At 53.0% G+C, this 27,809-nt stretch overlaps 1 protein-coding gene and 1 long non-coding RNA gene across 2 annotated transcripts in view; one reads left to right on the forward strand and one right to left on the reverse strand.

The window, feature by feature from the left end:
* Nucleotides 1-1,598: 1,598 nt before the first annotated feature.
* LOC137222416 (uncharacterized) lies at nucleotides 1,599-27,712 on the reverse strand. Its single transcript, XR_010942442.1, has 5 exons — nucleotides 27,336-27,712; nucleotides 19,951-20,081; nucleotides 5,562-5,699; nucleotides 4,266-5,299; nucleotides 1,599-3,494 (listed from the first exon to the last, which is right to left on the reverse strand). It is a non-coding gene; the product is annotated as an uncharacterized lncRNA (long non-coding RNA).
* TECR (trans-2,3-enoyl-CoA reductase) overlaps nucleotides 4,638-27,809 on the forward strand; it is a 28,293-nt gene continuing 5,121 nt past the window's right edge. The window contains exon 1 of the mRNA XM_067733604.1: nucleotides 4,638-4,776. Within this exon, the coding sequence (XP_067589705.1) occupies nucleotides 4,762-4,776 (15 nt within the window). The 5' untranslated portion in view covers nucleotides 4,638-4,761. The remainder of the gene's footprint in view (nucleotides 4,777-27,809) is intronic.

A 27,809-nucleotide genomic window follows, 5' to 3' on the forward strand; every position in this document is an offset into this window, starting at 1 on the left:
CCTGAGAGCTGGGAACTCTCCCTTCCTTGAGCGAGCCTGGGTCATGTTCAGGAAGTTTTAATTGTTCAACCCCCCCACAAAAGAAAAAAACAAAAACTCAACATCTCTTCTTATGGCTATGATTCTTTGACCTGGACACTCACTGGGCACTTTGGAATGTTATTGGAAAAGTGGCCTCTGCAGAAATCTCAGCACAGGTTTGAGCTCTCAACTCAGAGAAGAAGAGAAGATGTGATGGGTAGTTGTATGCATCGACTTGGCCAGGCAGTTGTACCCAGTTATTCAATTAAACACTAAGTGCTGCTGTGAAGGTGTTTTGTAGATGTGGTTAGGTTAACATCTATAATCAGTTGACTCTAAGTACAGGAGATGACCATTGGTATTGTGGGTGGACCTCATCCAATCAGTTGAAAGGCTTCAAAAGCAAACTGAGGGAATTCCCTGGCGGTGCAGTGGTTAGGGTTCTGCGCTCTCACTGCCGAAGGCCTTAAAAGCAAATACTGAGGTTTCCCTGAGGATGAAGCATCAATTCCTGGCCAAGAGTTTCCAGCCTGCTGGTCTGCCCTACAGATTTCAGACTTGCCTTGCCAGCCCCCACAATCGTGTGAGCCAATGCCTGAAATAAATCTCTTAATACACAGACACACTCACAAACACATATATCCTACTGGTTCTGTTTCTTTGGTATCCAATAGAACCCTAATGTAAGAACTAAGCAGGACTTCCCTGGTGGCGCGATGGTTGAGAATCCACCTGCCAATGCAGGGGACACAGGTTCGATCCCTGGTCCAGGAAGCTCCCACATGCCACGGAGCAACTACTACTACTGAGCCTGCGCTCTTAGAGCCCACGAGTCACAACTACTGAAGCCTGCATGCCCTAGAGCCCGCGCACCGCAACAAGAGAAGCCACCGCAATGAGAAGCCCGCGCACCGCAACAAAAAGCAGCCCCCGCTCACTGCAACCAGAGAAAGCCCGCGCGCAGCAACGAAGACCCAACACAGCCAAAAATAAATTAAAAAATAAAAAGAACTAAGCAGGTGAGTCTGGAGTCGGTCAGCCTCCGTTGAAATCCTGGACCCACTATTTACTTATTTACTGCCTGTGTGATCTTGCACAACTTGCTCTACCTCTCGAATTGCTAGGTATGTCCTCCATAAAATGGGATAAGGGTAGATCTTACCTCCCAGGGTTGCTATGTGGATGAATTTGAGAGGGGCCAGGAAATGAACATCATAATAATAGCTAACACTGACATGGTCCTACTCTGTGTCAAGCCGGTTCCAAGCACTTGATCTGTATTAACTCATTTAATCCTGACAATAATCCTATGAGCTTGGACTATCATTACCTCTGTTTTACCGGTAGGGAAACTGAGGCTCTGAGAGGTCATGTGACTTGCCTGAGGTCACCCAGTGAATAAAATGCTGACGTGTAAACTGTGTAGCATACTGAGTATTTATGGTAAGCACTCAGCTTATGTTAAGATGTGATTCAGATGATGATAAAGACTTAATTTTTTTTAAAAAAGCATCGCCATTTTTTTCAACTCTTCTCTTCACGAAAAAGAACTTCAAAAGCATTACAGCCATACAAGCTAACAATCTTCCCCTGGTGGAATACCCATGTGAAATAAAAACCTATGTTCACATAAAAACCCATGAGCAAATGGTTATCAAGGCTTTATTTGTCATTACCAACAGCCATTAAAACCTAAATATCCTTCAGTGGGTGAATGAATAAACTGTGATCTGGCAACATGATGGAATACTATTCGGCCATAAAAAAAACTGAGCTACTGACACAGGAAACAATGCAGAGGAACCTCAAATGCATTATGTTAATGAAAGAAGCCAGATTCAAAAGTCTATTTACTGTGTGATTCCATTTTAAAGGACCTCTGGAAAAGGCAAGAGTATTGATGCAGAAATTGGATCAGTGGTTGCCAGGGGCTGGGATCTGCTGCAAAGGGATACAGGGGAATTTGGGGGGATGATGGAAATGTTCTGTATCTTGACTGTGGTGGTGGTTACATGTCTGTATTTATTCAGAACTGTACACTAAAAAAGGTGAATTTTACTGTATGTAAATTATACGTCAATAAGAAGAAAGAAAATAAATCCCATGGACTTAAAAATAAAAATTAAAAAGGCAGACAAGATAGAACTTGGGAAACCTCTCTCTGGGGCTCCTGACACAGTGGAAAGTTGCTAACCAGCCCTGGCTTGTCTGCTATAGGCTTTACCTTCCCTCACACAGCTCTGAATCAGCTTGATCACACACCCAAAAACAAGCCAAGCCAGGTTCCTGGAAGAATCAAGATCTTATCTTACTTGCATGTGGGAAATAGAATTTCCCCTTTGGAAACTGCTCTAAGGGACTTATCACATTTGACTCAGCAAATACCAAATGTATTTACTTGTCACCATTATGAATCAGCCACTGTGCTGGACAATCTAGCTGTCCCTACCAACAGGTATAGTCAGAGCTGTGGTACAGTGTCATGAATGGCTTGAACAAAGTGGCCAGTCTTCATTCTGAGGGTAGATTTGGTTTCTGCTGGCAGACTGATTACTGGAAGCCAGGTGAGGCCAACAAGGGGTCCTCACACCTGTAATACCCATCAAAAACAAAGGACTTCTTTGCAGGCTGGATCATGCCTTTCTATGCATTTCTTGTAGGTGAGGAGAGGGACGGAAATTATTTTTATGCCTCGGCTGGCACACAGCATAGTAGGTTCACAAAATTATTTGGTGCCTGTTGAGTGAGTTCAGGGCTCAGGGAAGCAGCCTCGAAAGGGAAATTCCAGAATGTTCTGAGTCTGTAGGAATGTGTGTGGAATCTCCAAAAATGACATCTATTTGGACACCAGACGCCTTGCCTAGCTGGAACCCAGTGATAGGGAAGACATGCTTACTCAGACCACATTGGAGAAGCTGGAAATTGGCAGAACTGGCAAAGTAGCAAAACATGGCTGGGTTTTAGGGGTTCAACCCTGCCCCCTCAGCATCTCAGAAGTAGACACCTCAAGTAACTCAACTTCGTACGATTTAAACTTGTGGCCTCTGAGCGAGTAGTCCCCCATCCCCCTCCATGAGGCCAGGGAATGAGGCCTGTCGGTACATAAAGGATCTGAAGATACTGTGAGCCCCACAACTGCTAACAGGAAGAGATCTGTACAAGAGAAAGTACAAGTATAAAACACTATGTTTTCATCTGTTTTGCCCAGATAGGTCCGATGAAAAAGGTAATGAATTTCTGAAGACCACAGCCTTAGCTTCCTTTACTTGGAGACAGGGGTCCCCATAAGCTGTAGCTTCAGAAGTCTCTAGAGCCTAACCTGGATGACTAAGTGCGAGCATTGACTCACCTTCTCCCTGCCCTGCTCTCCTGTGAATCAGAGATCTATCGTTGAGGACTTCTCACCATGTCCCTGATGCCAGGCCTCTGAATTCTGAAGGGTTCAACAGTTGATGAAGGCTCAGGGGCAGGGTCTGGAATCAGGAGAAAGTAGATAAGGTGAGGGAGTGTGCCAGGTCCTGTCTTAAGTGTGCATGAGTGTGTGTGTGTGTGTGTGTGTGTGTGTGTGTGTGTGTGGTGGAAACCAGCCTCCCAATGACAATCAATGGAACAAAAGCATGGCATGACCCCAAACCAGCACTGTCCAGTAGAGCTAGTGTGAGAGGCACAACCGCCAGCTGTGTTTGATTTTAAATGTTCCAACAGGCACATTAAAGAAGTAAAAAGAAACAGGGGAATTTAATTTTAATAATGTATTTGAATCCAATATATCCAAAATAACATCATTTCAACGTGTAATCAACATAAAAGGTGATTAATGAGGTTTTTTGTTTTTTTTTTACATTTTCCTTTTCGTACTCTTTGAAATCGGTTTGTGTTTTATGTTTACAGCACATCTCAGTTTTGACTAGCCACATTTCAAGGGCTCACTAGACACATGTGGCCAGCGGTGACCATACTGGCCCGTGCAGGTAGAGACAAATGTGGCCTCCGTGCCCCTCGAGTCGAGGAAGGTGGGGCGGGGGCTTGCATTGAAAAGGGAGTGAAGACAGCCCCAGAATGGTTACAAGTTGGGGGCGGTTCCAGAAGGCTTTTCACCACCCATTTCCCCTTTCCTTTCCTCCCATTCATGACAGATACGGGTCCCCTAGCCGGAAAGGCCTCTCCAACCAGGTGCCCCAGCCCATGCCTCCAACCCCCATCCCTCTCCCGTTGCTCCCCGGTATCCCCCGGGGGCCGCCCACCTCGGAATTCATCCAGTCGAGCTGCCCACGACGCGAACGCTGCCTTCTACGTCACTCAACTGCTAGCTCCCTCCCCCACGCCTTGCAGTAACCTTCGCTTCCCTTGGTTTCCACAGCGACGCCACCAAGGGGCGGGGCTGGGGGGGGCTCGCGGCGCCGAGGCCCCCTTTGATTGGTGGGTAGCCAAGCCCCTTCTTTCTACCGACTCCCCTCCCTCTTGCCCGCGCTCCGCCCCCTCGGTGGGTCTTGCAAGCTGATTGGCTAGCCCCGTGGCGAGAGCGGCTATTTCTCGTTCGGACCTGCCCTGCTGGGCGAGGGCGAAGAGGGCGCCCCGTGCGCTGATTGGCTGGAGGGGCGCGCGCGGCAGGGAGGAGCGGGGCGGACGCGGAGCCGCGGTTAGTCTCGCGGGGAGGTCGTGAGCGTGTGAGGTATCCCTTGCAGTGTTGCGCGCAGGTAGCTGCAGCAGCAGGAGCAGTAGCCGCCGTGTGAGGGAGCCATGAAGCACTCTGAGGTAAGAAACGAAGAAACGGGGGCCGAGCGACCGCCGCAGACCCATTTTTTTCTTCGTGAGACAACGGGAACCCCCCCCCTTTCTCTCCCTGTGCCGAGCCGGAAGGCGCAGGCGCAGTAGGCGCGCGTTGTGCCCCGGGGCCACTCGTAAATCGCAGTGCGCATATGCGGGGGAGGTACTTCTAATTCTGCAACCCAGGCTGTTTTGGGGTTGCCTTTTCTTGGGGTCTCTGCAGGACCTGGGAAGCTTACAGGTTCCTTGTAGCTCCCCCCGCGGGATGAGTTGCAGACTTTGGCAGGGGAGGAGCGAGGGTGTGAAACCCTTGCTTGCAGTCTGAGGGTGTCTTGCACAAACCTTGCACCCTGCCTCTGCTTCGGGTTTTGGAAGGGGCTTTGCAATCAGCCCAGAGAGGCTTGATCTTTGGATCCCTTCCTCGCCCGGGACGTCTCTCTGAGCGGCTTAGGCGGAGAAGGTGTAGCTCCAGTGCTGGCTCCCGCCGACCAGCAAAGCTGATCTTTGTTTTCTGTTAATATAAGAGATCATCTCAGTCAACCCCTGCGTGTCACCGAGGAGAAATCTCACACCCATAACCAGTCTTGAAGTCTAGGTCTTCTGACTCCTAACTCGGGCCTCTTTCCCTTAAAACGAAGTGTTCTGATGCACTTACCGACCTAGCTGATAATATAATGTTAATAATTTAATTAATTATTGCTGCTTTATAAGTAACATTAAATAATAAACTAATTTATTATTAAATTAATAAGGATAATTTGAAGAGTGCTTACTTTTGTGCTCGTGAGATTCTGTTACGTTGTTTTCTTATCTTCACACCCCTGTCAGGTAGGAGACTATTAATTATTCTTGTTTTTGTAGATGGAGAAACAGTCTCAGAGATGTCAGATGACTTGCTCAAAGGTCCTGAGCTAGTAAATGCAGAACAGAGAGAGAAACTCAGGACTCCAGAGTCTCAGTTGCTAACCACTATGCCATGCTGGTCCCCAAATGAAAATGAGCAGGTTGAGAGGTTTCTTGGTTGTTTTTTTTCCCTTCCCCAATTAAAGAAATTGTGGTAAAATACACATAAAATTTACCTTAACCATTTTTTTTTTTTTTTTTGCGGTACGCGGGCCTCTCACTGTTGTGGCCTCTCCCATTGCGGAGCACAGGCTTCGGACGCGCAGGCTCAGCGGCCATGGCTCACGGGCCCAGCCGCTCTGCGGCATGTGGGATCTTCCCGGACCAGGGCACGAACTCGTGTCCCCTGCATCAGCAGGCGGACTCTCAACCACTGCGCTACCAGGGAAGCCCTACCTTAACCATTTTTAAAAGTACAGTTCAGTGGCATTAAGTACATTCACATTGTTGTGCAGCCATCACCACCATCCATCTCCAGAACTCTGTTCTTTTCATCTTGCATAACTGAAACTCTGTACTCGTTAAACACTAACCCCCTTTCTCTTCTCTGCCCAGCCTCTGGCAACTGTCATTCTACTTTCTGCCTCTGTGAATTTGATCATGTTAGGTGGCTCATGTAAGTACAAGGAGAGATTTCTTGTTTTTATTCACCAGTGGAATACCACTGTTTCTGCCCACCCCTTTTACTACTACTACTACTACTACTACTACTATTATTACTTTTGGCGGTAATTTACCCAGAATATTTTGAAACCTTTAACCCAGAAGTCCTTAGTCATTTTTGACATGGCTCAGAAATGAGGAGGTAGGATTCAATAATCTCATGCTTCATTCAACTTTATGATTATAGATTGAAGTTCTTCTAATAAAGTTCTCCTAATACAGTTTTCCCTCTCAAAACCTCTGTGCAACCCTGGAGAAAAAGCCACATTCACTTTGAAAGATGCACGATGGAAGATACGTGTGGTCTTTTACAAAATGGAGTTAGTTTTGCTAGTTGGCAGGCAGATAAAGTAGGCCCCAGAGGACCCTTGGGGTGGGCACTTTTGTTCCGGGAAGCTGGGCACAGCCTGAGGCCCATGGCTTGGACTGGAGGACATGCTCTACTTTACTCAAACCCTTTCCCTCCCAGAAGGAGGGAGGGGCTTCAAACCCGCTGTTCAAAGTGACCTTGGAGAAAGAAAATAAAATTGTTAATTTGCTGTGTTCTCTGTTATCATTCTCTGCTAACATTTGCCCAGTAAGCACTGAGGTCATAGCTACAGAGTTTCCGTACAGGAGGAGCAGTGGTCTCCCAGCCCAGTTTGCACGGCATGCCGATCAGCTTTTTCTTTTAAAAATTATTATTGGGGTATAGTTGTTTTACAGTGTTGTGTTAAGGCCGATCAGCGCTGGATGTTTGTTGCAGACTAATAAAAATAGCAGAGATTCTTTCCCTCACATTTAACAGTTTGAGAAAAAGGTGTCAATTATCCATAGCAAAGAATGTATTTCTGTTGGGGACTAAGTCCATCCTTCCACCCCCAAGCGACCCCCTATCCACTGAGTGATTAACACCCACCAGAAAGACCTTTTTGACTCTGAGAGAGACCTTGGAGATTATGACGTGTAATTTACAAGCGATAGAGATGCTGCTCAGAAAGGTGCAGGACTTGCTCAGTGACACAGTGAGTTAGTGAGGGTTGATATCTGATGTTTTTGGCAGGTAGGGTTCCAGCCGGCGGGGAGATGGGCTGCTGCTGTGATGACAGTTTGCTGACACTGCCATTCTCCCTTCTATGGTCTTGAGAGGACGATGTGTCCCTTCAGTGGCCTAACTGAGACAAAGCAGGTAGAACAGGTGACTCTCGGGCTTTGGCTGAAGCAGTTCCTCGGAAGGCAGAGCAGGCCTTGGGATTGTCTTGGGATCAGAGCAACGTCGATAAGGGAACTGCTTATCCGAGGCTATAGGATTTTTTTTTTTTTTTAATTTTGTTTTGCCATTGCAGATGAGAGGTCAAAGTGATGATCCCAGTGGCAGCTCAAAAATAGTTGCTATATCTTGTGAGTCTGTTAATTCCTGGAATGATCAGTCCCTCTCAGCCTTCTTGGGCCCAGGTCACTGCCCAGTTCCCACAGCTGGGTTCCCGGAGGCAAGGCAGCCTCATCCTCGCGGGGTCCCCACTGCCCCATTTAGGATCTTCCACCCCCTCCCCCCAAAAAAAAGGGTAGCTCTATTGGTTCTCATCTTGTGAATAATCCTCGACCAATACGGTTCTTGCTTCAGTTTTCTCCACAGGAGTAAGTACGCGAAAGTTCTGGAAGCAAGAGTTCTGGTCAAGAGGCAATTGTTTAGAGCCGGAAAACTGGGTGGACGGTGAAGATTAAGGAGAACGTAGACTCATGTGTAATGGCGCCATAGGTGCATGGGCTTTGGACAGGCCTGGCACTGCCACTCACTAAATAATTGTGACCCAGCGCAGGTTACTTAATCTCTCTGAGCTCCTTGGAGCAAAATCTGTTTAATTGTGACAGCAAAGGCCAGCAATAAAGAACATTATGAAATTGCTGGAAATACATCCTCAAGGGGTATGCATAAAAGGAGAGGTGCTACATGTAGCTCTGGTTCATTTATTTTAACTGTTGTGCACGATTCCATTATATGAAAAACAATCTAGTTTGATTTCCTGGTCCTTTAATAAATCTCCGAACATCCTGTAGAGTGGAAGAAAAGCAAATAGCAAAAGATTTTATAAATTTAAAAAACATGCCAAATGAGACTTATGTGTGTTGTTTATGGACATATACCTAATTAAAGGATAAATTGTAATATGAGATGAGAAATGTATGGGAATTACACAGTAGTTAGAGGAACCGTTGCTTTGGTAGAGATGGAGGGGGAGGAAAAGGCATAGGGAAGGTTTGAGCTATTTTTTTTTTTAAGGGAATCTGATGTAAATAGAGTAAAATATAAATATCTGTTTAACCTGGGAGGTGGCATCCTAAGTGTCTGTTGTTTCCTATACTTTTTTCTTCTGAATTCTTGTGTCCTTCTGAAGTAGAAGGTGAGGGATAATGTGGGTTCTTTTGGCCATCAAGCGCTGTTTTAATATGCTGGTCTCTGACTTTTGCACTTAAATTTGGTGCCTGTTTGTAGGAAAGTGTTGTGCTCTGAGATGGGACTTGCTTGATCTCTCACTCACACCTTTCTGCAGGCTGCATCCAACAGTCCTTCAGAAAATGCTTTTGGGATTGATTTTGCGTTTGCAGGCAGGATGGGAGCCCAGTTATGATCCCCCTCTTTCTGGGTTACTTTTTGTTGCTGGATAATAATTTCAGCGACAGGGCACACTTCTCATGTCCTTCCAAAAACCCTGAGAGGTGGGTACGCCTTGTCTCTTCGTTTTGTGGATAAAGAACCAGAGGCTCAGAATGGTGAAGGAACTTGTCCAAGATTACAGCATAGTGGAGACAGGATCCAGACCCAGGTCTGTCTGATTCCTCATCCGTAGAAGAGCCAGAGCCGCGGCATTGCTGGTGATGCTGGCAGTGCTGGTAATAACAGCGACCAGAGTTTATTGAGTCCTGTGAACACCTGATCCGGTGGGCACCAGTGTTAACTTCTACTTTACAGGTAAGGAAACTGAGGCTCAGAGAAGTCGGTTAAGTTGCTCAAGGTCTCAGAGCCAGGAAGCAGTGGAGCTGGACCTTGGCCTCCGGTTTGCCTGACTCCAGTGGCGGGGCCTGGGTGGAGGAGGTGGGCGGGAGAAGCTGAGTGCTGGGTGTGGCTGGGCAGGTGCAGGGCAGGGCAGCTGTTAGAGCCCACTGGTGGGGCACTGGGGTGCGGACGGGGAACCCTGAGCCTAGCGGAGCCTCTTGAATAACTGGTTCCTGCGGAGTGAAAAAGGTGGAGGGTTGACAGCCCTGCGTGGTGGGGTGGGGACTGTGCTCCCCAAAGACTACCTGTCTTGTTAACGCAGTTGAGTTTGTTTGGGAAACCCTGTACTTTCACTGACAGTCTTGGCTGGATGAGGATGATAAAAGCCCGAGACCTTGGGCTGGTTGGTCAAGTTCAGGTGAGGTCTTAACACCCTCTTGCTGACATCGACAGTGGCAGCTGAGGATGTTTTAATAACCTGGGCACAGCCAGAGCATCATGATGAAAGTCACTACTGATACAGTGCTCACTCTAAGTGCTTTTTTTTTTTTTTTTTTTTTTTTTTTTTGCGGTACGCGGGCCTCTCACTGCTGTGGTCTCTCCCGTTGCGGAGCACAGGCTCCGGACGTGCAGGCTCAGTGGCCACGGCTCACAGGCCCAGCCGCTCCGCAGCATGTGGGACCTTCCCGAACCGGGGCACGAACCCCTGTCCCCTGCATCGGCAGGCGGACTCTCAACCACTGCGCCACCAGGGAAGCCCTCTAAGTGCTTTTTATCAACTAACTCATTTACCCCTCACAGTAAACGTATGAAGTTGGTACTATTCTTATCCCTATTTTTTTTTTAATTTTAAATTTATTTTTGGCTGCATTGGGTCTTCTTGCTGCACGTGGGCTTTCTCTAGTTGTGGCGAGCGGGGGCTGCTCTTCGTTTCAGCGCGCAGGCTTCTCATTGCGGTGGCTTCTCTTGTTGCGGGGCACAGGCTCTAGGCACGCGGGCTCAGTAGTCGTGGCTCGCAGGCTCTAGAGCGCAGGCTTCAGTAGTTGTGGTGCACAGGCTTAGTTGCTCCCTGGCATGTGGGATCTTCCCAGACCAGGGATCGAACCGGTGTCCCCTGCATTGGCAGGCGGATTCTTAACCACTGCACCACCAGGGAAAGTCCTCTTATCCCTATTTGACAGATGGGGAAACCAGGGCCCAGAGGAGTGAAGAGATGTACCCCAGGTCACACAGCTAGTGAGCGGCAGAGCCTGGGTTCTACTAGATTCAAAGTGGGCTTCACTGTGGGTTGGCCCAGGCATTCATGCCCTGAGGAAGGAATGATGTGTGGCCGAGTGGCCGTGGCCTTTGCAAGCCACTGGGTCTGCTCTCGGGACGGTTTCTTAACTGTCTCGGGACAGTTCAGTTTTCTCATCCATGAAGCCAGGATAAAGACACCTATCTCGGAGGGCCACTGAGGAGAGTGAAGTGCCCAGCACGCTTCCTGGCCCATAGTCAAGGGATAAATCATTAGGCGGATAAGGATAAATGGTTAGGTGGATAAAGACAGATCTGCATAGTGATGCCACCTGAAATGCTTTCTGCATGTGTCCTTTTTTTAAAAAATTTTTTAAATTAATTAATTTATTTTATTTTTGGCTGCGTTGGGTCTTCATTGCTGCGTGCGGGCTTCCTCTAATTGGGGCTACTCTTTGTTGCGGTGCGTGGGCTTCTCATTGTGGTGGCTTCTCTTGTTGCAGAACACGGGCTCTAGGCGCATGGGCTTCGGTAGTTGTGGAGCACAGGCTCAGTAGTTGTGGCTCGCGGGCTCTAGAGCGCAGGCTCAGTAGTTGTGGTGCATGGGCTTATTTGCTCCGCGGCATGTGGGATCTTCTTGGACCAGGGCTCAGACCTGTGTCCTGTGCATTGGCAGGTGGATTCTTAACCCCTGAGCCACAAGGGAAGCCCTGCATGTGGCCTGTTTTGAACGCATCATGACTTGTCAGTGAACAAGGCCCATGGAGATGGATTCTTGCTAAACAGTATGCCCAGAAGATGGAGGAAGAAGCCCAGATGCCAAAGATCCTTTCTGATATACCATCACGTACACTAAAGTCACATTTTGGGATGATCTGCTCCATCCTCCTCTATGGGACGACCCTCAGTGAGGTCAAAGCCCAGTCAGAACCCACCTTTTTCTTTTCTGTATTTTGGCTGTGCTGCGCAGCGTGCGGGATGGTTCCTCAACCAGAGATGGAACCCGGGCCTCCGCAGTGAGAGTGCCGAATCCTAATCACTAGGCCACCAGGGAACTCCCCAGAACCCACTTTTTAACTTTGGTGACAAAGAACCATTCCAAGAGGCAGGTGCTCACAGTGGGCCTGGTCTTCTGATGCCTGTCACAGCCTTCGTACTCACAAGCGCACCACTTCTGTTCTTGCCCCTCCTGGCTGTGTTCTCCACCCAGCAGCAGCCAGAGGGTCTCTCCCATGTAGCGGGGAGGATCTTAGCACTCCCCGCCTGAAAACACTCCCCTCAGAGTCTTCTGGTCCTCCTCTACCCCCTGCTCTGCTCACTCATTGGTGTACTGCTTTTGTCTCAAACATCTACATCCACATCCCTGCCCTGTGCATAGGCTCTTCCCTCAGCCAGAAATGATCTTCCCTCTGTTTTTTCCCATGCCTGCTCCCTTCTTGTTTTTTTGTCTTTTTAAAAAAATATATTTATTTATTATTTTTGGCTGCACTGGGTCTTATTTGTGGCACGTGGGATCTTCCATTGCGGTGCGCGGGCTCTTCATTGCAGTGAGTGCGCTTCTCTCTAGTTGTGGCACATGGGCTCCAGAGTGTGCGGGCTCAGTAGTTGCGGCATGCAGGCTTAGTTGCCCCGTGGCATGCGGGATCTTAGTTCCCTGACCAAGGATCGAACCCGCGCCCCCTGCATTGAAAGGCGGATTCTCAACCACTGGACCACAAGGGACGTCCCTGCTCCCTTCTTGTTATTGAGAGCCCAGCTTCAGCGTCTTTCAGAGAGGCCTTCCCTGACCATCCTGTCTGGAGTGTGACCCCTGCACTTTGTTCCTCTCCTCTGGCCCTCCTTGGGCTGTGGTTGTGTTTTCATTTGGGAACTTGATGGTCTTTCTACCCTGACAGATTCTGAGCTCCCTGAGGGCAGGGGCTCTTGGTGTCTTGTTCCTGCAGCTTCCGAATGGGTAGATGAATGCGTCTTCTCCCTGCGGTCAGGCTCACAGGGAGTAGTAGAAGGGTGAGTGGGGGCCTGCTGCAGGGACCTGGGTGAGTCCAGTGTTGCATGTGTTGGGCTCAGGTGGCCCCGTGCGACCTGTCCTTAGTGGTCCCAACCTAGGGAAGTTGGCTTTACGGGGTGGTCGTAAGCCCTGGGTCCACCCTGGCCACAAGTGTCTTGTTCCCTGTTGTCCACCTCCTTCTGGAACCTGGGCATGCTGAGACGGGAGCCTCCAAGACTGCACGTGGGCCTGCCCGTCATTGTTGCACAGGTCGCTGGCAGGTTCTGCTGGTCTGGACACTCCTCCGTGGTGGACTCTGCTCACCTTTTTCCGGTCCATCGTCTATTTATTAGTTCATTCCTTCCAACATATATATATATATATATATATTTTTTTTTTTTTTTTCCTGTATACCTGTCATACGCCAGGAATACTGGGCTGAACGAACCACAGCCTCTCCCCTCAGGGTGTCTTCATCTAAGCTGAGACCTGAAAGAGGAGGTCTTCTGGGAAGGGATGAGAACAGCTTGTGCAGAGGCCTGGAGGCCAGACTCCGTGGTTGTCCCACGTCTAGAGATGAGGCTGGCCAGGCAAGCCTTTGTAGACACCCAGACACCTGTGGACTTTGTCCCAACGGTGATGGAAGTTTCTTTTTCCTGTTGATTTTACCTAAAAGTTTAACTTTCAGAGGGCAGTTTATTGCTAAGTCCTTGGGGGGGGGGCCCTCCCACTATGGTGTGTGTTATGTAAACATGAGGGAGAGTTCTCATTACAGACAAGGGCGCTGTGGGTGGTGTTTGGGGCTCACCCCCCCCACCCCACCCCCCACGCCCAGTCCCACGGTTCCTTAGAGATGGGCCACGAGCGTCTCCCAGCCATCTGGGGGATAAAGGGCCTCTCAGTAGCTCGTGGGGATTGGCAGGCTGGCACAGTCCTGTCCCTGCTCGAACCAGGCTCTTATGTAAGCAGAAGTCATGGGCCATTCAGGCAGCCCGGGAGACTGCAGGGTTTGTGCCATCTCCCAGGGCCTTCTGAATTCTTTTTTTTCCCTCTTTAAAAGGACCAGGGAGCACTGGCTGGGGACAATGGCGGTTGTGAGGGAACTGGGCCCGAGGGAACGGTGCCTGTCCTCAGGGTGGGAGTGGATCTCTCAAGTGGGCGGGGAGGGCAGTTTAACCCTAGCATTTGGGGCTTTACAGAGCAGCAGGAAGCAGGCTGAACTTGAGGGGGTCCAAGAGCTGCAGCTCGCAGTCTTGTGAGGAGAAGCTGTCTCCCAGGACACCTCAAGAAGCTAACTCAGAAGGAGAAGGGTGGGTTGGGGGAGTTGCCGAATTGACGCTTCTCAGGAGGTGGGGCTGAGGGAGCATGTCTCTTTGTGCGTGAGGGTAATAGCAGAATTCTTGGGGAGATACGTAGAGTCTGAAACAGTGTATTGTTGAATCCTCTCCACTGCAGAGAATCAAGTCTCACGGAATCTCCTGGCTGGAGGGGGGATCCACAGAGGATGGGCTGGGGTTGAGGCCGGGGAAATCCCAGTGCTGGGACAGTTTCTGGAGAGGTGGCTGTCCTCGTCCTGTCAGCGAATCCTGTCATTCAGGTCTCAGCTCGAATGTCACCTCCTCTGAAGGGCTCCCTCTGACCCACCCAGGCCACACTTGTCAGCCCTCCTGTTTCGGTTCTCCGCGTAGCACGTAGCACCTTCTGATAGCTGTTTGTGTGAGGTTCTCCTCTGTCACCCTGACGTGGATCTAGTGACTGTGTGTTTGCCTGTTAAGAGACCTACACATACAGGCAGGGCGGGCTCACGCAGTCGGTTAGGCACATCGTCGGTGCCCGCATAAAAGGCACCGCAACCCAACGAGCAGGAGGGTCCCAGGAGGGTGCCTCACGCTTTTGGGGTGCCTGGCCGTTCCCTGGAACCCATGGGTTTGGCCGTGAGCATGTGTAGCTCTGGTGCGTTAGTGTGGGCTTCTGCTCATCTTTCGGTACTTTGGAATTTGGCCACTTTTTCCCCCCCATTTTTGACCCAGAGTTACTTGAACTCTGAGTTTTCATGTAAGGATGAGATGGGGATCCTGCAGGAAGCGCCGACCACGACCGACAGGCCCCAGTAATATCTCCCGCCAGGCTCATCCAGGCGCCATCTGAGAAGCAGGCCCGGGAACTGTGCACATTCTGAACACCACATCCTGGCTCACCTGGGGCCCCTGGATGGTACCATTTCCAGTCTCTCCAGCTGGGCCTGGAAACCTGCACCAGGAGAAAGCACGGGGAAGGGTGCTTTCCCTTTCTTCCCCGTGAAGAAAGCACGGGGAAGGGTGTCTTTGTGAAGATGCCGGGACTCATTTCCCCTTACTTCACTTCCCTGTCTCTGCCAGAGCCAGTAGAGCCGAGCGAGCTGAGACCTGTGGGGCTGGGAGAGGCTCGGAGGGCCTTGGCTTGTGGAGACAACCAAGGTGCCTCCTACACCCCTCTCTCAACAGCTGCAGCGGAGTATTTTCTCTTAAACTACCTTACCCTTTATAGACGTGGCTAGGCCTGTTAAATATTCCAGAAACCCTGCCTTCCTCTGCCAAAATCCTCTTTCACTTGTTACTACTCTCCTCTCTTTGTCCCAAGACGTGCATGCATTTTTTTCCCTTTGGCATTTTCATGTTCCTTAAGTTGGGATACATCTTACGATTTGTGTCTACCTATTTATTTAAAATTTATTTATTTTTGTCTGCATTGGGTCTTCGTTGCTGCGCGCGGGCTTTCTCTAGTGGCCGTGAGCGGGGGCTACTCTTTGTTGCAGTGTGCGGGCTTCTCATTGTGGTGGCTTCTCTTGTTGCGGAACAAGGGCTCTAGGCACGTGGGCTTCAGTAGTTGCGGCACGTGGGCTCAGTAGTTGTGGCTCACGAGCTCTAGAGCTCAGGCTCAGTAGTTGTGGCGCACGGGCTTAGTTTCTCCGCGGCATGTGGGATCTTCCCAGACCAGGGATTGAACCCGTGTCCCCTGCATTGGCGGGCAGATTCTTAACCACTGCACCACCAGGGAAGTCCCTCTACCTATTTATTTTATGTTGACATATGTGTCGTCCCCCCCCACCCACAAATGGCAGCTTGTTTTAAATCAGTGGCACTTTAGATCTAGGAATTAGGGTGTCTTTTTCACTGCTTGCCACCTTCATGCTCTAATCAAAGCCATCAGCGTCTCAGGCCTGCCGTCTCTGCTTCCATGTTTGTCCTCAGCAGCGAGAGGGCTCCTTCTCAAACCAGACCAGGTTGTGGCATTCCAGCAACTTCCCATCCCTGGACGCTCAAACCCAAAGTACTTGTCTTGGCCTCCACTCCAGCTTCCTCCACAGCTGCGTGCCCTCAAGTACGCTGTGCTCCAGTCTTTTGATGTTCCTGAGCCCTGCCGAGCTCTGTGCTGCCTCAGGCCTTTTGCACTTTCCTCAGGGAGCCTCACGCTGGCTCAAATCGCATTTCCTTAGAGAGGCCTTTCCTGACCACCTCCTGTGGCCCTCTGGGCTCCCTGCCCAGCTCTTTTCTTCCAGCAACTGGTACACCCTGACCTCATGTTACATAACAGATTCTTTGCCCATGTTCCCCTTGAGCGTGAGCAGGCCCAGTCGGGGGAGGGGGGGCTTGGCTATTGTATCCCAGCACCTGGATCACCGCCCAGCATGCTGCTGTCACACCTAGGTCTTTCTGTTCATCATCGAGCCCAGCCCCCTAGCACAGGCCTGGCATATCAAGGGCTCGGTTTGCTCAGCAGATGAAGAACAGGAACTTCTCAGTCAGCAGAAAAGGCTCTTGGGGGGGTTCCAGATGACCTCCACATGTGGTTGAGTCCTTTGCAGGTCTCTGTGTAGCAAGCACGTCCTAGCTCTCCTTGGGCACCGGACACTGTTTCCAGGGCTCTGTGAGTTCCCGGGCCTGGGCCCGGCGTCTCCGAGGAGCACAGGGAACAGGATTGCCCTGCAGTAGGTGGCCACAGCCATCCTTGGGTAGAGCCCTCTGGCTTATGTACTAGAAGGTCTGATGGGCTTACTCAGAGCTCCTCTGGGCCATGTAGAGCCTTGGAAGACGGGCGGCGCCTGGGCCTGAGACTGGACTGGGAGGTGGGGTCTGGGTCTCCCACCCTGACTGGGTAATGCCTGCCACGCTGTATGCTCTTGGGGACCTGCATGGGGGTGAGCAAGTAAGCAACACCAGGCCTTGGGGACCAGGTCCCAAGTCACTGCTTTCAGAAAAACAGTGGAGTGGTGCCTAATGGGCTAGTCAGCTGGAAGATCCTTACAGATATTTTTGATACTAGATCACTGTGAGACTTTGGGCCAGTAACTGGGAAGGAGTTCCCAGAATTGGGATTTTTTTTTTTTTTTTGCTTTAACAAAACTCTGTCCATCCTCATCTGCTTATTTATGTGAACTGGGTTTCTTAGTGTTTACTTTAAAAAAAAGAAAATAAAGAAATGTCAGAATAAAAGCTGTAGCTCATTCTAGCAATAAGAAATATTCGCCTTGGCTACATGAACTAATTGCGAAAAAGGGCGCTTCCATCCCACTGAGAGAGGCAGTGCCAATAGCTTACTGTTTATGGTTAATGTTTAGTCACAGTTGTCGCTGATTTATGATTTATGTTTATGATGTATGTTTAGCAGATATCGTAATGATAACTCATCCTGAAGGATGTTCTCTTTACACGTAGAGCCTTAGGTCCTGAAAATGTTTTTAAGAAATTTAATTTCAATTTGAGGAATAGGTAGGATGCTGAGTAATAACCTTCAGTCACAAGCGTGTATTTGGACGCAATTCCATGGGGGAGGGGAACAGGAACAGAATTCAACTTCAAGGCAAAAAAGGAGCAAATATTAAAGAGCTTGTGTATAGCTCTTTCCTTTTAAAGGAAATGACGGTAGGTATGATATTACTCAAGTATTTAGACTCTGGTGAGATTTAACAGAGCCCCGTAAATGTTTGCATAAAATTTCCAATATCTGCAGTTGGCCAGAAGTGACATCTTTTGCAACTATTCAAGCTCAGGTAAAAAATATTAGGTGTCGGGCTTCCCTGGTGGCGCAGTGGTTGAGAGTCCGCCTGCCGATGCAGGGGACACGGGTTCGTGCCCCGGTCCGGGAGGATCCCACGTGCCGCGGAGCGGCTGGGCCCGTGAGCCGTGGCCGCTGAGACTGCGCGTCCGGAGCCTGTGCTCCGCAACGGGAGAGGCCACAACAGTGAGAGGCCCGCGTACCGCAAAAAAAACAACAACAAAAAAACCCCACAAAATATTAGGTGTCAACTTAAGAATCTTTTTTGGGGGGGGGACATGCAATTTGCAAAATTATTTTAGGGATACATGACCAAAAAGCGTTCGAAGAGCGCTGAGTTTGCTCGCTTACAGATGTTTTCATGTGACCCCAGGGAGGAGGGGTGGTGTTTTTCAGTGAGCTGGATCTCTTTGGGAATGTTCAATGGGCATTTCAGACTCAACATTGTCCAAAACTGAGGCTGGATTCCCCACCACCAACCTGTGCTGCCCCCCAACCCCTGCCGGTGAATGGCAGTTCCAGTCTTCTCGTCACCAGGCCCCCGGCTGTTTGACTCAGCTCTTTCCCTCACACCTCATGTCCAGCAGTCAGCAAGTCCTGTACCTCTGCCTTCAGAATACATGTGGCATACAACCACTTCTTATCGGTACTGCTGCCATCACCCGGCCCGGGCCAGGGACTGGCAGGCTTTACCCGTGAAGGGCCACATGATGAATATCTTAGGCTTTGCAGGCCATACAATCTCTGTGACAGCTTCTCAACTCTGCCGCTGTCACAAAAGCAGCCCTAGACAATACGTCAACCAGCGAGCGTGACCGTGTTCCAATGCAACTTTGTTTGTGGGTGCTGAAATTTGAATTCTGTATGATTCCCATGTGCCATAAAATAGGCTTCCGATTTTTTCCAACTGTTTAAAAATGTAAAAACCATCTTAGCTTGTACAAAAACAGGTGGTGGCCCAGATTGGGCCTGTAGGCCACAGTTTACTGACCCCTTGGTCTAAGCCATCCTTTATCTTGATAACGTCTCTTTCTAAAATAAATAAATAAATTTATTTATTTATTTATGGCTGCGTTGGGTCTTCGTTGCTGTGTGCGGGCTTTTCTCTAGTTGCGGCGAGTGGGGGCTACTCTTCGTTGCAGTGCACGGGCTTCTCATTGTGGTGGCTTCTCTTGTTGCGGAGCACGGGCTCTAGGAGCGCAGGCTTCAGTAGTTGTGGCGCACGGGCTTAGTTGCTCCGTGGCATGTGGGATCGTCCCAGACCAGGGCTCGAACCCGTGTCTTCTGCATTGACAGGTGGATTCTCAACCACTGTGCCACCAGGGAAGCCCCTATCTTGATAACTTGTTATTGGTGTTCCTGCTTCCATCCTTATTCCCCTATAGTCCAGAGGGATCCTTTAAGAACCCAAGCCAGGTCACATCCCTCCTCTGCCCAGAACCCTCTGTGGCTCCCACCTCACTCAGAGTAGAAGCCACAGTCCTCACCTGGCCCAGGAGACCCTGTATGACCCATCACCTCCCTGCCCTCACCTCCTTCTTTCTTCCTACCCACCCTGCCCCCAGCCACAGGGGCCTTGGCTCTGTTGCTTGAGCACACCAAGCATGCTGCACCTCAGGGCCTTTGCACAGGCCATTCCTCTGCCTACATGCTCTCAGATCTCTCAACTGCCCTTTCCTTAATTAACTGCCTTCAGGGCTTGGCTCAACATCCCCTCAGGGAGGCCTTTCTTTTTTTTTTTTTTTTTTTTGCGGTACGCGGGCCTCTCACTGTTGTGGTCTCTCCCGTTGCGGAGCACAGGCTCCGGACGCGCAGGCTCAGCGGCCATGGCTCACGGGCCCAGCCGCTCCGCGGCATGTGGGATCCTCCCGGACCGGGGCACGAACCCGTGTCCCCTGCATCGGCAGGCGGACTCCCAGCCACTGCGCCACCAGGGAAGCCCGAGGGAGGCCTTTCTTGACCACTTTACACGAAGCTGCCAGCTCCCTTCACCTGTCCCTCCCTGTCCCCTTTTCCTGATTTGTTTTTCCCATGGCACATATCGTGTGTGACTATTTTATTGTCTTTGTTCCCTGTGAAAGTGATGGGCAAGGATTTTTTTTCTCTCCTTCCAGGGCCGAACCCCCAGAGTCCTTCCCAGTGCCTGGCATGTAGCAGGTATTCAGTCACTGTTTATGCAGTGAATGAGTGAGCCTCAGTGTCCTCACCTGGAGAAGGGGATTCATAGGAAAGGAGATAATTTGTGTCGAGGACTTGCCTCCCTGCCTGCACGTTGTGAGCGTGCAGGAGGTGGTAGCTGCTGCTGCGGGTAGAAGGCTGGCCACCTGGGTCCCATGCAAGCGGCACTCCCCCGGTGTAGACTGACCTGCCTGCTGCAACCTGGGCTGGGCGTGCTGGGCGCGTAGGTCGGCCTGGATGAGCGCCTTCTGCCGCTCCGGTCAGCCTGTGTCCGCAGAGCTCAGCCTCACCACCTCTTCCAGCTTTGACAGTGCCTTCCTGCCCAGAGATGGAGAGAGACCGGATGTGGTCACCAACCTTGACCCGGCCAGGGGTGCAGGGGTGCAGATCTGGGCCATCTTCCGGGGGTCTGGGGCTAGGGGGCAGCCCTGGAGGAAGAGCGTTCAGTTCTAAGGAGCAAAAGCAGGCAGGGCCCTGCCGCTGGAGCTTGTAACTCATGTGTCCTCGGGGCTCCTGAGCCTTGGCTGCCTCGTCTGTAAAGTGGGGTGACAATGCAAACCTAGCAGGCCAGCATGAGCTGGGGGAGGCTGGCTGCTGGCACCCTGCTGGCTGGTGCTGGGGAAGGGAGCAGGGACGGGGTACAGAGCGACCAAGGGGGTTGGCTGAGGCTCCACTGGAAGGGTCTGGGAGGGCACGTCAGTCAGTGTCCGTCAGCTGTGGTAAGGGTTTTGGGCATCATCGAAAGGGCAGGACCCTGTTTGAGGAAGGCAGTCCGGGTTGAGTTGGCCGCCTCCATCTGTCACCTGGGAGCTTTTGAAGCTGTGGATGCCTGGCCCTCCATCAGAGATCCCGATCTCCTTGTCTGAGTTGTCCAGGCCAGGGCTCTTCCGGTGGGTTTCATAAGCAGGCAGGGTTCAGGACCACTAGGCGGGGTTCTTAGCCACATCCGCCACAGGAATCATCTCTGTCAGGTCCTCTTACAAACATTCCCATTTACCAGATGGAGAAGACAGGGCTCAGGCAGGGAGGTTGGTCTGACTTTGGCCTCTGCAGCACCGCCTCTCGCTCAGTGTTGGGGGAGCCCCCCCACCCCTATGGCACTGGTTTTCCAGGCTCATTGGTGGCTTTAGCCTGGGGCAGGAAACCATGCAGGAAGTGTCGAGAGAGCTGCTAATCTTGCCTGAGCCCCTCTGGGTGGTATCGGGGTGACAGGCCTTTCGCCCTTGTTATGGCCTGACTCTGCTGGGGCCAAGGGAGGCTGGGGCCCGGGGGCAAGCAGGCTCAGCCTCTCAAGGGCGCTCCTTGTGGAGGTGACATGTTCTGCATTGTCCAGACCTCTGGAGACTAGGTGTGCTGGAGTCGTAATGTCAGCAGGGAAGCGGGGAGGAGGGGGCTGCCTTCCAGATAACTGGGTCCAGGGTTTGTTCCTGCTTGTTTTCTGTTAGCATTTGGCCCTGTTCTCCAGAGTGGAGGAGGTATTGCTTTGTGACGCTGAGCAGTGAGAGACTTTGGGCCCAGGTAGGCGGGGTCGGTGCTGGCTCTGGTACTTCCTTGGGCTACGTGCCTTGGGCAAGGGCCCCCTGGTTTCCGAGCCACCTAACTGGGGTCACAGTCCTTAGCTTACAGGCGCAGGTGAGGCTAGGTGAGTTGTGCAGGTAAAGGTCTTAGCACAGTTCTTGGCCCAAAGTAAGCATCTGATAGACGATACTAGTGACGGCACTTCCAATGGAATAGGCCCTTGCAGCCCAGCTCTGTCCAGGACAGCGCCCCCTGGAGGCCCCAGAGGCCGGTAACTGCCCAGGGAGGTGTGTGGGCTGTGGGCACCAGCAAACAGCTGGTCAAAGAGCATGGCCCTCTCAGGCCCAAGACCCAGAGTCCTGCTGTGTTGGCCCAGCATCTCCTTCATCTTGGGCCTCCTGTGGTCACAGCAACCAGCCGGGGCACCCGAGCACCCGAAGAATGTCTTTCAAGGCTGGATGCTACTGGGCTGCCTCGGGCTCTGCCAGCTTCTCCTGGCCCCGGATCCCAGAGCCTAGGGACATTGGCATTCAGACCCTGCCACTTCTCCTCTGACTACCAGGGGTGGGAGGCAGGAGCCGGCTGGTTGAGGACCTGGGAGTGGGTGGTCAGTCTCTCTCTTGCCCCTTCTCCCCTGGGCAACATTCCCCCACCCCCCAACCACTGTGGCACCTCAGGGAGGCTGTGCAGTCCCCCCAGGAGAAATGGGGTCATGAGTGAGGCCACTGGGGAAGGAGGTATTTCTGGCCGAGCAGGTGTGGCCTGTGCTGGCGTCCTGGCAGGTCTTCTCAGCTGCCCTGGCAAGAGTAGTGTGACTTCGATATTTCTGGAAAGTGGAAGGGAGAGGGAGCTGAAAGTGCTGAGCCGCGGAGCGTAGGTGAACACGCTCAAGCCTCTGCATTTGTGAAGCGGCTGAGCCAGTCTGGCATGTGCTGCTCAAGGCCGGGCCTCCGTCCTCTCGTGCCCCGTGTGGGCGCTCTGGGGGCCGAGAGTGCCCGGGTCGGCCGGCTGACGGACCTGTTGGGCCCTCTGCATCTTTGCCTGGAGTTCTAGGCTGCACTGAGCAGGGCTTGTACCCTCAGCTAGGCCTCTTGTGCCCCCACCTCGGGAGATGTCACCCACCGGAGCCCACACTCCCCTGCAGGCACTCACTGGGTTGTGCCAGGCTGCCCAGCACAAGGCATCCCGGTTGAAGAGCCCTTTTCTGGCAGGCGGACCCCGTGGGGTCCCAGCAAGCCTGCTCTAGGCAGGGTGCGCTGTACTGCACCCTCACTGCGTGGGGGCCTCTGCGGGGCGCGCTGGCTGGGGGTGCAGCCCCAGAGGCCGGCGTGTGGTGGGGGTGTGGGCTCAGGAGTTTACTGCTGCGTGAGCTGCGTGCACTCCTCACCCCTTGGAACTCAGCTTCCCCATCTGTGAAATGGAGTTAATGGCTCCAGCTCCCTCGGCTGCCGTGGGGATTGAAAGGAGAGGGTGAGGAGAGGCATTTGGGAAGCAGCTGCGGTTCTAACCCATACCCATTGGGCAGGTTCCATCTTAGGACGCATGGAAGCGGGAGGTGGTGAGGGTGACCAGGAGTCCAAGCTGACTCTCAGGCCCGTGCCCGCCCCTGTCCCAGGCCCGGGGGTGTAGACTCTGCCATGAGGCCACTACGTCTCGTTTACAGGTGGGAGGGGCCTGAGGAACACCGGGCCTGGCTGTGTTTATGAAAATGGGGAAACTGAAGCTTGAGAGGGGCCCAGGCTCCTGGCTTGGGAGGCTTTCTGGGCACTGGTGCCTGGGCCCCGGGTGCCCCGCCTGTGCAGCAGCTCCCACAGGGGAGAGCAGCAGTTGCAAACTTCCAGCCTGGGCTCAGGCGGTGCCTACCCTTCCTGCCGCCCTCCTACTTGGTGCTTCTCCCTTCTGAGGCTCAGGTCAGAACCTCAGACCCACCCCTGCCCCCCATCCCCACATCCAAACCATCAGCACATCTTGTCACTTCCATCTTCATAGTCTGTCCACTTCTCACCCACTCCATGGCCATCTCCCTACTCCTGCCCTCATCATTGCTTCTGCCCTGGTCTCCCATTTCCCACGGGGCTGCCTAGGAACAGCTGAGTCAGGTCACATCCTTCCTCTGCTCAAGAACCCTCCATGGCTCCCACCTCACTCAGCGTAAAAGCCAGAGTCCTCCCTGTGGCCCACAATCCCCTGCAAGATCTGCCCCATCACTTCCCTGTTTGTGTCTTCCTGCTCTCCCCCTCCACACTCTGCTCCTGCCACAGTGGTCTGCTGCTTAAACATGCCAGGCACAGTCCAGTCTCAGGGCCTTTGCAGTGGCTGTTCCCTCTGCCTGGAACACATTTCCCCTGGATGTATGCACGACTTGTTCCCTCAGTTCCACTGGCCTTTTTAGATGCCCCTTCCTCAGGGAGGCCTTCCTTGACCGCTCTGTCTAAAACGGCCATACTCCCCCACCCCACCCCTGCCACCTTTCTCTTTTTGTCTCCACAGCTCTTGGTGCAAAACATGCCACTATTTATTGTGTGTCCCTACCCACCCCCAGCCCACGCCTGGAATGCAGCTTCTGTGAAGGCAGGGGTTTGTTCACTGCAGTGCCCAGGGGAAGAGGGGAGGCAGGAAAGGATGAATGCATGAAGGAAGGAGCATGAGGCAGTGGCTCCCCGAGGCCTCTTGGCTGGTGAGTGGCAGAGCCAGAGTTAGTGTTCACTCTCTTGCTCCCATCCTGCACCAGATGTGCCCGGTTCATTCACCTGGAGCTCCAGCTGCTGTGCACACCCTTGCAGCTGGTGGGAGCAGAGGCCGCGGCCACAAGGGGGCAGTGGAGAGCGGGGCAGTCTCGGCGGCTGCCGCCCCGGCTGTGGCGGTGATGAACTACGGTAGGGACGCTCGCCACAGCCCAGCCTCTGCCATCCGCACGTGTCTTGCTATTGTTAGGGTTCAGGCTCACTGTCATCAACTCCTTGCATCACCTCTCTGACCTTGGTGTGGTTGGGCCCCTTCATGATCGTGGTGAGGACTTGGGGAGGAGGAGGGGCCTGGCTCCCTGTGCGTCTGCCACTTCTATTTCGCTAGTATCGGTCTGATAACATTTATTCTTTATAAGAATTATCCTAGACTGGACATGTTTGTGTACTTTCTCAGGGAGGCCTTCCCTGACCACTCTGTCTAAAATGGCCATCCTCCCAACTCCTGACCCCCCCGCCCCCCGTTCTCTGTTTTTCCCCACAATTCTTGGTGCAGAACGTGCCGCTGTTCTGTTACGGCACCCCCGGGCACTAGCACCCCCCGTCCCGGACCTCACACAGACCAGAATGGTGGTGGTTATTACGTGTAAATCTTACAGTGACCCTGTGAGATAGAAGGTGGGGGCAGCCCACTTTGTAGATAAGGAAATGGAGGCTCAGAGAGGTTGGGTTACTCGTCCAGGGCCACACAGCCAGGAAATAGGTGAGTCTTTTTGACCTCAGAGCCTCCTTGTGAGGGGCCGCTGTGCCTGTGTTGCTGCCGCCTCCAAGGGCCCAGGGTGTGTGGAGCCTGTCAGTGTGGAGCCCCTTCTGTGTTGGGGATGCTGGTGAAGAGAGACAGGGTTCCCTAGAAGCCAGAGCTGGCCTACCAGAGACCCTTTCCGTTGGTGAGCAGTGCCCCGCTCCTTGGAGGAGGGTCTGGCAGCCAGAATGCTGGGCTGCACAGGGTCACCGGAGCTGGGTGGGTGTGTCTGCAGGCCTCACAGAGGCTTCCCTGGAGCGAGGCCGCCGGCCCAGGCTAGGGAAAGCCCTCCTGCAGCAGCTCCTGCACTGGGGCGCCCACCTCTGCTCTGGGGTCTGGTGTGGTGGGCAGGCCCCCATCCCCCCAAGTGTGGTGAAGGAGGAGTGAGGGAAAGGCCTTGGCTCAGAGGGTGGTGGGGTGGGGGCTTTGAGGCAAGGTGCCTCCCGCAGGTGCTTATGGAGAACAGCTCCTCGCCAGGCTCTGTCCTGGGTGCTGGGAAGTGACTGAGGACGGGACAGTCCCTGCCCTCTGGAGCTGACCATCCAGTGGGAGGCAGACGGTAAATGTCTGGGTTGCTATTTTAAGTTGACAGTCAGGAAGGGCCTCACTGACGAGGTTAGGGAGGAGCCCTGCGGGGTCTGGGGGAGAGCGATTCAGGCAGTGAGAACAGCATGTGCAAAGGCCCTTAGCCTCTCCTACTCTTTTTTTTTTTTTGCGGTACGCGGGCCTCTCACTGTTGTGGCCTCTCCCGTTGCGGAGCACAGCCTCCGGACACGCGGGCTCAGCAGCCATGGCTCACGGGCCCAGCCGCTCCGTGGCACGTGGGATCTTCCCGGACCGGGGCACGAACCCGTGTCCCCTGCATCGGCAGGCGGACCCTCAACCACTACGCCACCAGGGAAGACCTCTCCTACTCTTGAGCCCTGGTTTTCTCATCTGCCACGTGGGGACCATCCCAGGAGCCTTGTCTCCTTGAGGCTCTGGGCACCCATGCTAGCTTGAAACAGGTGCTCAGAAAGTGGGCACCCCCCTTTCTACTATGGCTACCTTGATCAGCACCATATTTATTCCCATGAAGGCAGTGAAGCGTGTGGGCCCTGCTGCCCGGCAGTAGCTCTGGGTACTCCCCTCTGGGTGGGGCAGGGCTGCAGCCTGCGGGGTGGGCTGTGCCCTGCCCCTTGTCCAGCCCTGACCTCATGGTGCCATGAGTTGCCCTTGGCTGGGCCCTGGAATCTGGGGCCTCTGGGTGAGAATTCCTCCCAGGCTGGGGAACTGTCATCGTAGAGCCAGCGTCCTGTGCCCCAGGCCAGGGCTCCTGCCTGTCCTTGCCCTCTGTCTGGCCACTGTGCCGGAGGCTTTGGGGCCACACCCCCTGCCTGTGGCCAGTGCCCGGACTTCAAGTCAGTGACACCCTCACGGGCTTTGCTTCATTCATCCTTCGAACATATCACCGCCCCCTTGTCCCCCCAGCCCCTTCCCTCCACGGGGACAGGAAGAGCTGTCCCCGGCTCCTTCAGAAAGTCCCACCACTCACTCCTCCCCTGCCCCTTGCCTGCCTTCTCTCTGGGGTAGGGCCTGAGCCTGCTACCTCCCCTTCTGTGCTCAGGACCCCTGCCTGGGGCTCTGCCCAGCAGCCACCTGTGCCCCTCACCCCAGTCCTGGGCCTATCCTGGGCCCCCACCCCAGGCTGGCCTCAGGCTCGGGCAGGCTCAGGGGTGTGTGAGTGTGTGTGACAAGCGTAGGGACGGGAGTGTGCTGGGGCGCAGAGCAGGGGGTGGGGAGTAGGGGGTAAGCTCAGGGACTGAAGATTGGGAAGTGCGTGATGGGCTCCCCCATATTTAGGCCCTCATCGGGTGGGGTGGAGGTGTGGCTAGCCTCTGCTGCTCCCTGCCCCTCGACCTTTTCTCTCTATGGGTAATCGGGACCGGTTTGCTAGCCCCACCCTTTAAAAAAAAAGATTTATTGAGGTAAAATTCACGTGACGTACAATTAGCCATTTAAAAGGGAATTTAATTCACAGTGTTGTGCAACCCCCGTCTCTGTCTAGTTCCACAACTTTTTCATCACCCCAGAAGGAGTCCCGGTCCCCATTAGTTGCCACTCCCATCTCCCCTCACCCCATCCTTGGCAGCCACCAGTCTGCTTTCTGTCTCCTTCCATTTACCTATTTGGGGCATTTCACATAAACATGTGACCCCTTTGTACCTGGCTTCTCTCACCTATATATATATATATATATATATATATATATATATATATGTATAATTTTTATTTATTTTTTATTTTTTTTCTTGCCACTTGGCTTTTAAAATTTAAAAATTTTCTTTTCTGAAATAATTAGAGAGGCACAGGCAGTTGTACGATGGTAGAGAGGCCCTGTGGCTCCCCCCCGCACTGCATCCCCACCCCCTTGCCCTGCCCAGGGCCTTTCAGACCTCTCCTGTGGTGGAGATTTGGGGACAGGAAATGGGAAATGAGGACCAAACCTGTCACAGCGGCCTTGAGCTGGGGCAGCCCACTCCCCAGTGGCCCCGGGGCCTTGAGTGCTGCCGCACGGGCCGGGCTTACCTCTGTGAGGGCGCCGCTGCTCCTCTGCAGCCTCGGGCTGGCCTGGGTGTGTTGGCGGCGGTGGCAGCCGTAGCAGCTGCAGCAGCGGCTGCTGGGAGGGTGGCCCCTGTCCCGGCCGTCCCCTCCTGCTGCCCAGCTTCCTTTCCCAGCAGCCAGTCGGGGCCCCGACGTCCCATACTCTCCTCCTGGGTTCTGGTCTGGTGCCCAGGTTGGGGGGAGAGGGTAGGGTTTCAGCCCTCCCCCAGCAGCTGGCCGGCAGGGAGAGGGGCTGGTTGTATTTTAAGCTGTGAGTGGTTCAGCAGGAACTCGGAGGCCTGCTCTCCCAATAGACGTGGTGCAGCCTTCCTGCGGACCACACGAGCTCCGAAGGCATGTGGGCACTGCCCGCCTGGGACCCAGGAACTATTAATATACCTGCCGCCACAGGGCAGCAGGCCCTTTGCCTGCTCGGGGCAGTGCTATCCTCGCCTTTTT

This window comes from Pseudorca crassidens, chromosome 3, assembly GCF_039906515.1.
Source record: "Pseudorca crassidens isolate mPseCra1 chromosome 3, mPseCra1.hap1, whole genome shotgun sequence".
Taxonomy (NCBI): Eukaryota; Metazoa; Chordata; class Mammalia; order Artiodactyla; family Delphinidae; genus Pseudorca; species Pseudorca crassidens.